The 16,703-nt window shown below is 34.2% G+C and overlaps 2 protein-coding genes across 3 annotated transcripts; both read left to right on the top strand.

The window, feature by feature from the left end:
• The first annotated feature begins 5,597 nt into the window (after positions 1-5,597).
• Positions 5,598-10,414, top strand: TIC62 (NAD(P)-binding Rossmann-fold superfamily protein). 2 transcript variants are annotated; one of them, XM_088109213.1, is made up of 14 exons: positions 5,598-5,906; positions 6,127-6,244; positions 6,332-6,404; positions 6,493-6,544; positions 6,637-6,813; positions 7,093-7,174; positions 7,312-7,384; positions 7,464-7,574; positions 8,379-8,531; positions 8,625-8,758; positions 8,910-9,098; positions 9,214-9,408; positions 9,875-9,957; positions 10,181-10,414. In XM_088109213.1, exons 1-13 carry the CDS (start codon positions 5,747-5,749, stop codon positions 9,927-9,929), a joined length of 1,572 nt encoding a protein of 523 aa, XP_087965339.1. In that variant the 5' UTR covers positions 5,598-5,746; the 3' UTR covers positions 9,930-9,957; positions 10,181-10,414. The 2 variants fall into 2 exon arrangements, with proteins under 2 accessions (XP_087965339.1, XP_047174386.2); XM_047318430.2 differs by having other exon boundaries at positions 5,599-5,906; positions 10,205-10,414.
• Positions 10,415-12,922: 2,508 nt separating this feature from the next.
• On the top strand, positions 12,923-15,474 carry LOC124842031 (S-adenosyl-L-methionine-dependent methyltransferases superfamily protein). The gene is made up of 7 exons (XM_047318447.2): positions 12,923-13,081; positions 13,169-13,265; positions 13,333-13,471; positions 13,775-13,857; positions 13,984-14,118; positions 14,202-14,306; positions 15,133-15,474. The coding sequence occupies exons 1-7, from the start codon at positions 13,026-13,028 to the stop codon at positions 15,262-15,264; spliced, it is 747 nt and encodes a 248-aa protein (XP_047174403.1). The 5' UTR covers positions 12,923-13,025; the 3' UTR covers positions 15,265-15,474.
• Positions 15,475-16,703: the final 1,229 nt, after the last annotated feature.

Here is a 16,703-nt window from a genome sequence, read left to right as displayed (position 1 = left end):
CAAACACTCGTACTATTCTGTGCTAGGTCTTTCACCAAGCGCTCGTATTATTTAATGCTAGGTCTTTCACCAAGCGCTCGTATCATTTAATGCTAGGTCTTTCACTAAGCGCTCGTACGATTTAGAGCTAGGTCTTTCACCAAGCGTTCGTACTATTTAGTGTTGGGTCTTATACCAAACGCTCGTTCTCTTTTCTATAAACTACCTTGATGAAAATAACGTTCGTCTAAATTCAATATTATACTCTCTCTACCGTGTTCGGTCTTTGACTGACATTCGGTTTCCTGATGTTAAATTCAAAATAAGCTAAGTATTTATATGCGTTCGGTTTCTTCATGTGATTATTCGATGTATTAGTCTTTGAACGTCTTGAAGTGTCTGTCCCCATTGGGTTCGACCTAGAGTCTTAGTACCTGGTCTGGGTTTTTCGGTGTTCGGTTTGAGCTCTCAGGAGTCAATTCATTTAATTGGCTCACTTTGTAAATAACATTCGTTCTATTCGTCCTTGTAATATATGATTGTACTCTGGTTCTTTCTTAGCTCGATAATAAACCCTCTCGATCTTAATCTTTTCTGGAACTGGAGACCTCTCGGTCTCGCTCCAAGGGTTCGGTCTCATTCTGAGTTCAGGGTGAGCGTTCGGTATTTTTGTGTCTTAAGTGCTCTTAGTTAAAATTGAAGTTTGAAAATGGAAGAGGATGGAATATGATGTATATGAAATGTATTTGGTTTTGATTGTGTGAAATATATGTTTGTACATGAATTAAATTACATAAGCTTACCTTATGTCTTTCTGTCTTGTCTGTTTTGTACGTTCGGTTGTCTTTCTATTGCAATGATCATCCATGTGGATGTGAGCAGAAGTAGACGAGCTGCTGGAAGAGGCGCTGAAAGAAGAAAACTTAGTAGAGGTAGAAGTTAAGACCAAACAGTAGAACCGTTCGGTCAATAGTTTAGGTTGATAGTAAGGTGATCGTTCGATCACCTTTCCCTTTTGATTTTGTATAATCGTCCGGTGAGGATTTTGTAAACCGTTCGATCAGAATTACTTACCTTGTACAGTTTTAGTTTTCTTGTTCTTTTTATAAGGTCGTTCGGCCATAAACATATTTCTCTTTTAATGTAAGACTGATCTGTAATATTATTTAATGTAATTATTCTATTATATAGTTTTAAACTTATATTTAGAATGTTACAAATTTAATCTGATAAAATATAAAATAATTTAATTAAATTAAATTTAATAAAATATATTTTTTTTTTTACAAAAGTATAATACACGTCCGTTTATAAGTTTGTATTAAAATATTATTATCACAACTCTAAAATAATAAATATAGTCATGTATCACTGTTGATCACGAATTATATATATATACACGGTTAGTTGGTTGAACATCTTATGATGCATTTAATTAAGTGTTTTAATATGAAATTACAATAAAATCTTCCCATACACATTTAATAACATGAAAAGAAAAAACCAAACAGGTAAGTTGATCAAATTTTTTCAAACAATATACAGAAATATGGTTGTATAAATGTGAATTTAGGATAATGTTGCATATGAAAACTGTCTGTTTCTTTTATGGTGAAAAAGGCAGAATCTAATTCATAGTCTAGATAAGGTTGCCACGGCGCAAACAAGGCTGAAACTAATGTCAAAGGAACGGAATGAACTAGAACTTCAACATAGCTTTCATCATTGCTTTTATCCAACTGTTTGTTCTTTTTAATATTTACCAGAAGTATAATTTCAATTGGCATAATCCAAAGAAAAAAATAGTTTGTACAGTACCAAAAAACGAAAGGTTTTTTCCTTTTTTGTCTTATAAGACCACCGAAAGCGAGTGAGTGAAATCGAAAGGGGTGCTGTTTGAGTATGGACACGTTCTTATCCGTAAATAAAATTGAACATGCAAATAATAAAGCAAAAATACTATAGAAAAGTGTACGTTTAAAGCGTTTTACACCTTCTCCTTCTTAAAATTGCAATAAATATACGGAAGTACCAGTGGTTGAGTGTTGCCAAAAAAGTGTCATAAAGATATATATGACACAGCTCAAGATTTTTTACTTGCAAGAAATGATTCTATGGTATTTGAGCGACCAACCTGATCCAGGAACAGCTGTATCGAAATTAGGTGTTCTGTCACTTCTGCAGTGAAAAGGAAAAAGCTTAAACCACAGTAACAAATAATAAAGGCTCTTTCCGTGGAATCAGTGGGTGGTCCATCACGTGATATTGTGTATATCTGTGGTGCCCAATACAATTGGTGCTTCAGGATTTGGTGAAATGGGAGGCATTAACTTAGGATATCTGCACTGTAGGCATAAACATGTCTTCAAGAGACTACCGTATCAAGAAATACATCAATCTACAATCAATCAGACCAAGTTAATTTTTCACTTGCCAAGAACATACAACATGGTAGGAAACTAGTTATTGCATCATCCTTAATTTCATGTCAATGCTTTGTTAACTTCTGTGAAAACAGATTGGCAATGCTCGTATCAGTAAATTCTATGATCGCAAACTAGAAGAGTGCCAAAATCAGAGTAGAATTAGGATCATTATGAGTTTTATTGAGAGCATCATCAGTAGGTAGCTGCAAACCTTCATGTTCCATTGGGTGAAATTAGTATGGGAGATTCATAATTACTCGTATGGAAAACCACTGGGGCCAGTAGTGCTTCTTCTGCCTTCCTTTTCCATAAAAGAGCTACCAAAACAAACCTCAAGCATAGCAGAATTAAGCAATCAGATGAACTACTTTATGGTCTTTTACCGAATACGATTGAATCAAAACATCAAACAACACTCATTTTTACTCATCTAAACTATTCAAGATAAAAACAAATTACTAAACACATACAAATTCAATTTCTACTCAAATCAACCATCCTAACAAGTTCAAAATTAATATTTTAACTTGATAAAGCACGCTCTGTTCTCTTTTGTTGTTATACCAAATTTTGACACTTATAGATGTTCAAAGTAAATATACTTATACAAATCAATCCATCTAAATCAAGTATGTTACTTTCAATTTCAACATTTATAATATCACACACAAAATTAACAATCTAAATTATACGATTTGAAATGATTTTGCTTACCTGTAAATTATTTGTACTCCAAATAATAGCTAAAGAGGATTGAAAAAACATCAATATTCTAGAAACATAAAACAACATAACCAAATAAAATCAAATTTTAGTCAACAATTAAACTACTTGAAATGATTACTTTTAGCAACCTACCAAACCAATAATAAGTTCAAATAAGATAAAAAAAAAGAAATAAAGTAAAAAGCACTTAGTTTAAAATTAAATATGGTTAATTTTAAATATTTCAAAACACCTGAATTACATGTCTGATTTTTAAAAAATGAGATGATATAAGAAATTTAGAACAACAGGATAGGAGTTAGAGAAATAAAGAAGAAAGAAATGAAATCAGAAAATAAGTGGGCCTTTGGCCCGTGTGATACAAGGATACGGCTATTTCTTTCTACCCCCATATCTTCAACTTGCAATTCCATAGGAGTCTGTGAAATCCCAAAATGCCCCATATCATGCCCTAACATTATTGTTCTAGATCCCAACACTTCTTTCTACTCACAGGTGCATTGACATTTGGGTTACAAAAAATCCATATCTCCGGGGTGTTGCTCCCTCCATCACCACACCTTTCTTCCTCCACCTCCTCTTTCCTATTATTTTTAGGATTATTATTTTTTAATTTTACCTATTCACAACCTATTTCACTAATAACCTATTCTAGTCCTGTCGTGTGTCGTGCTTTCTTGTATTCGAATAAACCTTGAAATAAAACCCTAAAATAAATAAAAAACGTAACCTTTAAACGGAGGTGACCTTCAACGGATATCAACATCCTTCAACGGATGTCAACATCCGTTTAAGGAAAAAACGGATGTCGACATCCGTTTTACCTTAAACGGATGTTGACATCCGTTGAAGATGTCACCTCCGTTTAAAGGTTACGTTTTTTATTTTAGAGTTTGTTTTATAAGGGGACATCCATTGAAGGATGTCACCTCCGTTGATGTATATTTCCTCACGCTGGTTGATGCTCTGGACGCTCCTCGATGTTCCTCCACACCACGACGGCGACGCTCCTTCACATCACGGCGGCAATGAAAGCTTTCAAACCAAAAAAAAACTGGGAAGAAAAAGGAATGGAAGTGCGGGAAGTGGAGAGATGAAACAAAAATGGGGAAAGGGGAAGAGTTTCTTAGGTAGGTATTGGGAAAGTAAAATTAGGGTTTCAAATTATTTAAAATAGAATAAAAGTAAAAATCTTATTAACTTAAGGATATAATTACATTTAAAAACAATGTAGAGAGGTGAATGAAGTATAGGGTGGTTGTGGAGGAAGCAACACCCCTCCGTTTTCTTTTGATAAAAAGGCTTAATATTTTATTTCAAATTATAATGTAATATCAGAATATATATTTTATTTATTTTCATTGTGTACTGTGTAGAGGCATACACTAATTGGATGTTTGTTCTCAGTTACGATGATTTGGTGCAAAGATCAGTATAAGTAGCATTTCACGAGTACTCTGATACAACACCTCCATAAGAAAGAATGAAAGATGACAAATAATTTACTAGCAAGATGGATAATAAATATTTTAATATTTACTTATAAATATGTTAGATACAAATATTATATTATTTAATTTGCGGATACTAATTATTAAAGCTATTAAAACGGATAATTTGGTAGGTTCATCACGGGTTTATCATTTAATGAGTCAACCCAATTCGAATCCTTTATTAACAAGCTAAAAAAATTCGAACCTAACCTAACACACAATAAGTTAAATGGGTTGATTTAGTGTCTTGTTTAATTATAAATTTTGTTTAAAATAAAAAATTATATTTTCTTTAATTCAAATCTAAATAAACATGATATTAAAATGATGTTAAACCCGTAATAATTCAAAATAAAAAAATGTATCACATAACCCTGACGTAATCCAAAAATTTTCATATCCGTGGAGAAGCCTCTTGCTTCAAATGTACACATGTTGAACCATTATAGAAAGTACATGCAAAGTAGCAGGGGTATCATCGAATGACACATGATTCTGTACAATTGTGACTTTTATTTTGGTTCCATTCCAAAGTTCAAGTGGATGAAACAATACATCGGTAATGAATTGGCTTAAGGTAGGACCCTGCAAGTGATGCAAATATCAAATGCATCAAACAAGGCTTTGAATCAATGTAATTTATTTTTCTTCAACAACACTGTTGTTGCTTTTTGCAGTTTAATTTGCGTTGCAATGTAAATAAAACAAGGAAAAAGTTTATTCTTCTTGAATTTTATCTCAACATTATTATTAAAGAAATGGTTATAGAAAAGTCAGTAGCTGTGAGTTTCGTGTGCGGTAAAATTTTATATTTAAAAATGAATTTACATATCAAGAATCTCTTTCATCATATATTGATTATAGATGAATTTAAAATTTATGCAGTAGATTCTTTTAAACCTCATAAATTGAGAGAGGAAAAAAGGGTATATGGTGTTGTGGAATCAATGTAATGGATACCAAAGGAGTCACACATGTGGGGCAGAGGCATCATATCCACAGAGAGTAGAGGATGGCATTGGTGGCAGTGAGAGAAGATAGCAATGGATAACATCATCAAAACTAAGCTTCACAATTCTCCTTCTCATTCTCAATCCTCCATATCCTTCTACCTCTGTGTCTATGGAGGCTTTCTCCGTACAGTCCCTCACTCTAACCACCATCCCCTCCTCTCTGTCACAGAGAGGGGCCACTGAGAAACCTTGTGCCCATTTCACAAGGTACCCTTCTTCCAGAAGATCAACAAAACACAGAATTCGTTGCACCAGAACTCAAGCTTCAGGTGATAAATGTTGCTCCTTCTCTCTGACAGAACATGTTTCTTAATTTGGAATGCCATTTGTTCTAAAATTTGGAATATACATTTTTTATATGATAAAGTTACTTGAATTTGTTTCAGTTCAATCAATTCATCAACCTGAGTAAAATATGTAAACATTAATCTGAAAAAAAAAGGTTTTTTTTTCTTTGTGAATCTAAACAAGCACCTCGTTGTGTACAAGGTTCAACTAAATCTAGTGTGGGTACTGCTGAGGGGATATCTGAGAAAACAGACTCCAAAGATGACAACTTGGTATTTGTTGCGGGTGCTACTGGTAAAGTTGGTTCACGGACAGTGAGGTACGTTTATTAGCTGTTGTCTGCATTTTCTTTTCAAAATGTTAACCTTTTTCAAAATGCTAAGTGATCGTAGTCTGTCTCATCCAGGGAGCTGATAAAGCTTGGATTTAGAGTCAGAGCTGGAGTGCGGAGTGCTCAGAGGGCGGGTGCATTAACTAAGGTGGCGTAATAAGTAATTATTTGAAAAATGTTATATGACTAATATCTTTTTTAAAATGGATATGCATTAAAGATACATGTATGTGCAGAGTGTTCAGGAATTGAAGCTTGGTGGTTCAAGTGCAACTGGTGGGGGACAAGGTAAGGCAAGAAAGTTTTGAAATCAAAATGTCTTGGTTCCTACAACAAAATGCTGGTGTATTGAATAACATTGTTTTTGGGTTTTAGCCCAGCTGTAGAGAAGCTTGAAATTGTAGAATGTGATTTGGAGAAACCGGATACGATTGGATTGGCTTTAGGCAATGCATCAACAGTGATATGTACCATTGGTGCCAGTGAGAAAGAAGTTTTTGACATCACTGGACCCTTTCGGATAGATTATCAGGCCACCAAAAATCTAATCGATGCTGGTAACAGAGAACTTTCACTATCTTACGTTTAAGTGCCATTTGCATTCTGTGTGTTTTGGTCTTGATTTGTCTTAACATTGTTTGCTGCTCCAATTCTTTTAAGCCTTAAACTTGATTGAAACACTAAAACAAACCCAGTTACTGAAATCAGCCTGGCCTAATCAGTCAGTGATTATTATTTGTTATTTTTTATGTATTTTTGGCTTGAGCAGTAATTAATTCATATTGTACTAAAAGTTGAAAACACAACTGCAAATGTTTGTTTTCTGTACCTTGCAGCAACTGTTGCAAAAGTAAATCACTTCACATTGGTTACTTCACTGGGAACGAACAAAATTGGCTTCCCTGCAGCTATCCTCAAGTGAGTATGAAAGCTTTCTCATGTACTTGCTGTGTCCAAAAAATTCCATATTTGCAGTTTGTAGTCAAGCAGTACTTATTGTTCACATATTGAGATCATAACGAAGTTCATCTGATTGCCTAATTCTGCTTCTGAAGTTTGTTTTGGGGAGTCCTTGTTTGGAAAAGGAAGGCAGAAGAAGCACTGGTGGCCAGTGGACTTCCATACACAGTGAGTTATTAGGAATCTCTCGTACTAATTTCACCCAAGTGCATGGTTCTATTTGAAAAATTATTTTGTCACTCTTCAGATAGTGAGACCTGGAGGTATGGAGCGGCCTACAGATGCTTTCAAGGAAACTCATAATATAACCCTGTCAACAGAAGATACTTTATTTGGGGGTCTGGTGTCAAACCTTCAGGTACTTATCATGTGAAATGTTTTCTTGTATATAGCTTTAAATTATGATGTGATATATGGAACATGTTAACTCTGATGTTCAAACTTAAAAGTATTCAAGTACTTCATTTTTTTAAGCATCGTAATTTAAGAAAAATGCTTTTGTGTGTGATGGAATGTGAGTAAAAGCAGCTCTCAGTTCTTTTACCTGAAAATTGATACAAAAAACAGTACACTGCTAAATGTTATTCTTGTTTGTTCTTTCCTTTTGGCACTCTTTTAGTTTGTGATTATATATTTTCTTGGTAGGATCATTTCCAATCTAATTTTGTAAGAGTTTATACTGGAAATTGAGGATCATGCTAATGAGTGTCCTGAATGGGAGTGCATTAGTAGAATCCAATACTACAATTGCACACAAAACCTTTTGTGCTTTTGATTCCTTAACCATTGAATATGGATTATCATTCTTCTTCCCATAATCCCCATCCTGAATCTTGTAGGTAATGTATATGTATGACTTTAGATGTGATTGCTACAGTTGCTACCTGCTGTGCTGCCATAGGAGTATATCTGATTATGAATACGTATCTACTGAGATCAATACAAATAATTTTTTATTAGTCCATGCTTGTTTGATTCTTGTCTGCACATACAGAACAATATGTATTATATTTGCTACCCCATGTAGCTTGTATATTCGGAAAGTAAAGTAAATATGTTGGTAGTCTTTGTTGCCTCTTATGAATATTAGTACGTGCTGTTGATTAAATTGGTAAGTAAGTTCTAGCCAAGTGCAAAATTAACTTGCTCTGATTCATTGCAGATTGCTGAACTCTTGGCAGTCATAGCCAAGAATCGTGATCTATCATATTGTAAAATAGTGGAGGCAATTGCAGAGACAACTGCACCGCTGACTCCCATGGAGGAACTTCTTGCAAAGATACCTTCTCAACGTCCTTACATTTCTTCTCCCAAGGTACTTCCTCCATTGAGGGTGCTATTTTTTATAAGCCACACCTTGCTATTGCTAACAAGTGATATTCGTTAATTGATTATTCGGATGGTTCAGAAACCAGACATTCCAGCACCCAGTATTCCAGATCCCCCTGCCAATGTTGTGACAGTGGAACCTAGTATTGCCACCGAGCAAGAAGCTTCACAACCTAAACCAGTGGCAACACAGCCACTTTCTCCCTATACTGCGTAAGCCAAATTGCAAATATTGCCTAAACAACATTAAAATGTTAGCAGTGAAATATGTTACTCTTCCTGATTAGGTAATAAGGATTAGGACACTACCAACTTTTCATTGTGGTCTGTACATGCATAAACTAATTTGATGCTTATTTATTAGTTATGATGATTTAAAGCCACCAACATCTCCTACTCCATCTCAGCCCGGTGGTGAGAAACAAGCTAAGATCAGTGAGACAGTGCCAAAACCAAGTGTTTCGGATACTCCAAGTAGTGTGCCAGGAGTAGATGGCATCACTCAGGCAACATCTTCACCCAAAGTGGAGAAGCCTCTTTCTCCTTATGTAGCGTAAGTTGCCTTCTAACCTTATATAGTTTGGTTTTCAACTTATATCAATCATGTCACTGCCCTCAATGTGATTTTCTTGTTATGTTTGTTCCCTGATGCCGTGTTATGCCTGCAGATATCCTGACTTAAAACCTCCCACTTCACCATCTCCTAATGCACCAGTTGTATCAGTTTCCACATCTGCTGCAGACGGTGTGCCACAGATAGACACAATATCAAGTAATGGAACACCACAACTTTCAACACCAGATGAACCGAAGGAGGAACATCTCCCCGAACCCAAGTCAAGACCACTGTCACCTTATACGATGTGAGCTTCTTCCGAGTTGCCTTCAAATATAATTGTTTCTTCTCCAATGACTCTTCATTCCTTATGTAAGGCATGCTGCATAGTTACACTTGAGAAAAATAATATATGGTGTGAGGACATGGTTTCCAACTAATGACTAACTCATTGGGTTGTATAATTCTGAATTTTATTTACTGGTTGGAACTAGGACATTCAGGTTATGGAGAAATCATGCATTGATAATGAATGGACTTAGGTAAGAACGTGTAAGTGAGAATATGCATAGATCAAATACATCAAGGCTTTTGGTAAAAATGTGTCAAGTTCACTATTACATCTTAGAATTCTTCAATGCAGGAACTCAATTTGATTATCTCTGATCATGCTTAGGTGGCTGTCCTTAATTTTTAACATATTGTTAGTTTAATGCATATTTGTCTTATGTTTCTTGGAGGTAGTGTTAACATTCATTGAAATGAACATCCAGGTATGACGACTTGAAGCCTCCTGCATCACCATCACCTTCCTTCAGAAATTCCTAGGAATTGCCTTTCTGTTCAATCAGACAAGGTTAGAAATGCAGATTATTTATACTATACTATGGTTTATGCTTTATTTTTATCAGTTCAGATTCTTTGCTGAGTTTTTGGTGTTGTTCCTCTGTTGAACTTTCACAATATATTAAAAACTTTTCAATACACCAAAAATTAATATATTTTGAAGATTTAATAAAGAAACAACACCAAAACTCAGCAGAGAATACAAAATACAAATTCTATTTTTACTCTTGAAGTTACTATATACATAATTTTGATAGAACTGTTGAAAGAGACCATGCGGCAACAACTGATGGATGGTGACTCAAATATGAAGAGAATCATTTCTGCTAATTGAAATTTTCAGCAGTGTCATCTATTTCTTTATGACCTTTTTGGCGAAACTCAACAAACACTATTGCTCCTTTTTGTAATTTATTTTCCCTGTGGTTGAATCTAAACAAGGAAAAAGTATCACTTTTCATGTTCAATTTTTTACAATTTATTTTTATTATTTTCCTGTTCAGTTTTATTTACGGTTAATTAATAGCTTTCCGTGATCTTGTAATTTGGATTTGGAAAGGATTGTCTTATTAATGAAGGGGACAAATAATATATGCTTTTAGTCATTTAGTACCTAGGAAAAAAAAATCGTGTTTTATGCTAATATAAATGAGATTTATTATAAAGATTTCTGCTTTATGTGAACATTTAATTTAATTTCATCAATTTCATAAATTTTATAAGAAAAAACATAAATGGAGAAAATATGGAGAACACAGGTGAAGAAAGAAAGAAAAAAGCTAATATTTTTAATTCCTTAATTGTCTTATCTTATTTTCGTAGTTTCTTAATTTTAATTTAATGCTATAATAATATGATTAAATATTATCAAATTAAAATATGTTTTACCAATAATATAAATCTTTTAGCAACGTAAGATCTAATAGGATGTTGATGATCGGGAATGTGATCGTCAAACAAAAAAAAGTTAAAAAGAAAAAATTATAACCTTTTTCAACTTTCAACTATTCAAAATTCTTTTTTAGGTTTAATTGCTTCCTTTGTCCCCAGTTTGGTTGAATTGTGTCAAATTCATCCTCATTTTTTAAAAAGTTTCATTGTCGTCCTCACGTGGTGTAAAAGTGTCAATTGAATCCAAACATAGAAAAAATTTGTGTCAAAGTAGTCATCTCCGTTAAATACACACTAACGGTGTTAAGTGGCTGATTATTTGGCATTAGAAAATTAAAACGTGGCAAATGAGTCAGAGTAGTGGTAATGACGTGTCAATGACGTGGCATACGGCAATGAAACTTTCAAATCTTCCTCATTCTTCGAGTTCAGAAAGACATGAGACTCTCTATTCTTTCAGCTAGGAACTCCGACGAAGGATCGTCTCCCTGCGCGCATACGGCTGCCCCCACCAAACCGACCACCGCGAAGAGGCCCTCCGCCTGGTCCATGACGTCACCGGCGACCCCAAGCGCCACCAGGATCGCGGCTGGCCGCGGTGTCAGGTCCTCTCTCCTGCCCCCTTTCCGCGCGATAGAGGAGAAACTCTTTCAGTCCGACACCGGCCTCCGCTTGGGCACGTCCAGTCACCGGAGGCAGCGTTCAGGCCCTTCTCACCCTCCGATTTGGCGCGAGTTCTCTTCCTTCTCCATCGAACACCGCCAGTGCCACGAAACGCGGCCAAGGTCGCCGCCAGTTACCGAACCCCGAACACCACCTCTGAGGCAACGAGCGAAACCCTACCGTCGACGAAGCTAGTCACCATCGTTCTCGCCGGAGTTCGTTTCGTCATCGACGCCACCGATGGCGCCTCTCCCTCTCTTTTCTATCCTTTTTATTTACTGGTTGGTTTGGGATTTGGTTCTTGGAATGGTTGATGGATGATCCAGTGAGAAAAATGGGGATGAATTTGACGAATTCTAGAACGGAAAGGGTGGAAATCCGAGAGGGGCTGATCACGGGTGTTGGAGATGAAGGCCCCTGTTGGAGATGAAGGCCCATGAGGTAAGGAAGAAGATGAGGGTGATGAGCAGAGGGGTCAGTGCCACGAAGGGGTGAAGATTGATGATGGTCGTTGGCCGTATGCCACGTCATTGACACGTCATTACCACTACTGTGACTCATTTGCCACGTTTTAATTTTCTAATGCCAAATAATCAGCCACTTAACACCGTTAGTGTGTATTTAACGGAGATGACTACTTTGACACAAATTTTTTCTATGTTTGGATTCAATTGACACTTTTACACCACGTGAGGACGACAATGAAACTTTTTTAAAAATGAAGATGAATTTGACACAATTCAACCAAACTGGGGACAAAGGAAGCAATTAAACCTTCTTTTTTATATTCAAGCCAATTTTTTTTTCTTTATAGTTTAGAAACTAAAATATGTCAAACATCTATTTAAAGATTGAAATGAAATTATTTAAAATTTGTGGTACTAGATATATATTTTATTACCAATTGTAATGAAACAACACTGTTTTAACAATTTATGCAAAATATTTTTTGTTTACATTACAATGATAAAATATATAAAAATTAAATAATATGATGATAAAACGTGTGGGAAAAATACTCAAATAATGAAATGTGGAAAACAAATTAAAAAATGAATACTAAAATGAATGAACAATTTATGTTTTAAAATTAACATATTTTTGAAGTCATGTTGAATTATGCTCTGTACACGTGTCAATCTCTCTTAACAAAATTAGACAAAAATTAAAATTGTTTAAAGACTAAAAATATATTTATTTTTTTATATAATTTAGTAACTCAATTATAAAAAAAAGAAGAAGTTCAAATCCATTAATTTACAGAAAGGTGTCAATGCAGTTTTTTATCAGAGTTTCCAATTAAGTCAAATAGTTTACATATTTTGCTAATCATCATTTTTTACATACGAAATTAGGAAGATTAAAATTAATTACTTAATTAATTAAGTGTATTCGATTTAATCTCAAGTATTTTCTTTTCCTCTGTCAAGTGTCAACGGATACTAATAAAATTCAATTTACTGTGTTCCGAAGGAATAGAGGAGTTTGGTGTTAGGGTTTTGGATTGAAGTTTGAAGAGGAACAATGGAAGATACGCCAACACCTTCAACTGCATTGGCCTACCTTAATCCTTCCTACTGGTAGACCCTATTCGTTGATCAAATCTTCTCAACAATTTAGGTGAATTTCTCAAAAAGTTATTTTAATGTTTGTTTGGTTGGTGTCAGGGATGAGAGATTCTCGAAGGAGGAAGAATACGAGTGGTTCAAGGATTACTCCCATTTTTGCCACTTGATTCAACCCCATCTCACGCCCCATTCCGCTGTATGCTTCGTTCACGCATTAGGTTACGATTTCTGGTGGAACGGGTCTAACGCGAACGTATTTGCAGGTCCTGGAGCTTGGATGTGGAAACTCACAAATGTGTGAACAATTGCATAAGGATGGCACGACCAACATAACTTGCATTGATCTTTCACATGTTGCGGTTCAAAACATGCAAAAGAGGTTACTCTCCCGGGGATTCAAAGGTCAGCTTCTGCATTTGAATTAAGGTCCTGTTAGGATAAATTCCATAGGAAAAAAAATACAATAATTAAAAAAAAAACTGATTTTAATTTGTGCATTCATAAGGGAATTTGAAATTGGGCGAGAAAGTAATTTTATTTTTTGACGAGAAAATCTTGTCTTTGGAGCTTAATTATTTGCTACACACACATGTGGGCGATTGAGTATGAATATTAGCTTTATTACGTGATTCTGTGTTTCTGGTTGTTATGTGATTTACATGTTTTTGTAGTTATTATTTTACGTGTTTTTATTTTTGTGGATAGACATAAAAGTGCTGCAAGCTGATATGCTAGAGCTACCTTTTGGGGATGAGTGTTTTGATTTGGTTATTGAGAAAGGAACTATGGTAAATTGAATGATTTTGCTTTCGTTTATGATGGGATTTTGGCTTGATGTCTTAAACTAATGATTGTGGTTCCCGTACGATGATTGTTTGAAGTTTATGGGATACATGTGATTCTTGGTTTTGAAGGATGTATTGTTCGTGGACAGTGGTGACCCATGGAATCCAAAGCCTGAAACTTTATCCAAGGTCATGGCCACTTTGAAAGGTGTTCACAGGGTTTTGAAAGCTGGTGGCACATTTATTTCAGTAACTTTTGGCCAGGTTTCAAAAAGGAACTGTTTGGTGTGTCTCCTTTAATTGGTGTTGCTGTTATTGATTCTAATATATTTAAATTTTCTTGGCAGCCACATTTCAGGCGCCCTATATTTAACGCACCAGATTTCACCTGGTCTATTGATTGGACTACTTTTGGTGAAACCTTTCATTATTTTGTCTACATTCTTAAGAAGGTTGGTCCTATAACCTTACTTGTTTTTCTTATGCTGATAAAAACAAATGTTTGTTCCTTATTATTTTAAGGTATTGCTACCAAGACTTGAACATACGAGTTTTCTACCATAATTCCCCATTCCATTGACTACCTTTTATAGTGAATACTCATTCTGGTCCTTCAAATTTAAACTTGACTTAACGTTACCAGATTGGTTCTTCACTGATGATGAAAATCATTTGTATTTGTACTCCAATAACCAATTTGATGGCTAAAAATGCCACATCAAAGGACTAATTTAATGTCATGCATATCTTTCAAGGACAAAGTTGTTGAATTTATAAATACAGGACTAATGTGATGTTGCATATTCCATTGAAAAATCTAACATACTCCTACTTTTTTTACAATTAAAAACTGCTACATTGTGCAATATAGATAATTAGTCTATTCACATGAGGAAGTATAGATTTCATCACGAGTAGTGTCAGTGCATCTTTTCTCAGGTGAGGGAGGGTTTTTATATAGTGTGCTATATGTGCGGGGGATTAGTTTTGGATCTCCATCCTTGATGGAGCACTAGGTGACACCTGGCAGCTTGTTCGGATAGCAGACAAGAATAAATTCCACCACACAAAATCATGGTGATGCCTTGAAAAGGAAGAAGTGACTATTTGTTGTTTTGTCCTCTCCGTGAAAGAAAAATAATTAATTCAAATGAACAATGAGTTGTTTCTTGAATGTAGTTCTGGTTATATATGATGTATAGTAGGATTGTTCATAAGAGGTTGATGACGATTATGACTGCGTTTTTGTTTTAATTGTTTTGATGAAACATTTTTCAGGGACAGAGATCGTCATATGATGATGTGCCACCTACAAAGGGGTTTGAAGCGCCGTCTATTAATCTACTTCATGAAGAATTAGAAAGTGAAGATTTTGCTTTCCGAATCAATGTTGAAGAGTTGAACTATTAGTTTGTATTGCATTAGGTTTTTGTCACCCATTTCAATTTATTTTTCTTAGCGCAAATTTAATTTCCTTGCTTCAAAGGATGAGTGCAATTATCATAACAGTGGATTAAACAATGTAATGAGGCTCCAAAATTGTAATTCTAGTTTGTTGTAAAGTCAATGAAAGCAACTCAAGTTGCCAAGGCTGGCATGCTTTAGGCTAATTACCTTAAATTGTGTTTTGGATAAGAAATTTTGAAATTTTAAGGAATTTGAAATGTTATTATAAGTCTAAATAGCTTTGATTGAAGTTTAGGGTTTAGGTTTTTATTTAAGTTGTTTATACCTTTAAATCTCTGTTTGGGACAAAATTAATTCAAACTTCTTACATATTTATTTTTTAATTTGTATAGATAATTTAATTTATATATTGTTAAATATAAATACGTATTTAGAAAATAAAAAATTAATATCGAGCTTTAGTTAAATTAAAATATTTAATGAGAGAAGGTAGCCAAACATGAGAAAGGAAGGAGGATCAATAATTCTAAATATGCTTGCTTAATTTAATTTGCTTTTGTTTAATGATTAATTTTATATTTAATTAGTATTTTGATCCTAATATTTATAAGGTTTATTTGATAAAATTTTGATTTTAATACGATCTTCATTTTGAATTCAATGTACTTTTTTTTGTCATGGTAATTTTTCTGTTTTTTTTCTTTAACCTGTACCTTCTTTCTACCACCCTTTTTTTTTTCCTTTCTTGCTATTTTTTATCATCACTCATTTTCTTTCGGGTATTTTTACTCTTCACACTTTGACGTTGCCTAACTGTTTTTATTTGTATTCCTTCACTCTTTTTTTTTTCAAACTCCCTTCTATTTTTCTCCTATATTTTTTTTTTATTATTCTCACTTTTCAATGAAAAAAAATAAAGCTTACATTTTGTACTCAACTCAGAACAAGTGAAATTCCTTCAAAATTAAAACTTTGTAATATCCCAATTTCATAATATTTAATTATTATTAGATTTGTCACACTTTCAATAATATATATAAACAACTATTATAGTTATCCATATATAACTTATAATACAAATATATATATATAAAAGTCCTACCGCTAGTATCAGTAACTAAATTTGTTCGCTCAACAAGAATATCAAAAACTTAATTTATCTCAAAAGTCACTCAATGAGTATATTCTCACCCAACAACCGTCAAGTTAGTAAACTTTTTAATTTTGGTCTCATTCAGCAAGATTCTGTTTGCCCAACAACCACCACATCAATAGCTTCTTGACTTTAGCTTCGTCCAACGAGTATATGCTACTCGAGTCTACATAATTTTGCAAAATTATGTCATTCCAACCTTACAAAACAATTTAACACTAATTCTATATGTCCAAAACAACCAACCATCATATTAAATACGAATTAATGACTCAATCCACCTTAGATG

Source organism: Vigna umbellata, chromosome 3 (assembly GCF_029865625.1).
Source record: "Vigna umbellata cultivar VRB3 chromosome 3, Vumbellata_1.0, whole genome shotgun sequence".
In the NCBI taxonomy this organism is placed as follows: domain Eukaryota; kingdom Viridiplantae; phylum Streptophyta; class Magnoliopsida; order Fabales; family Fabaceae; genus Vigna; species Vigna umbellata.
The sequence above is the reverse complement of the archived record's forward strand: the minus strand, read 5'-3'. Positions and strand labels throughout refer to the sequence as shown.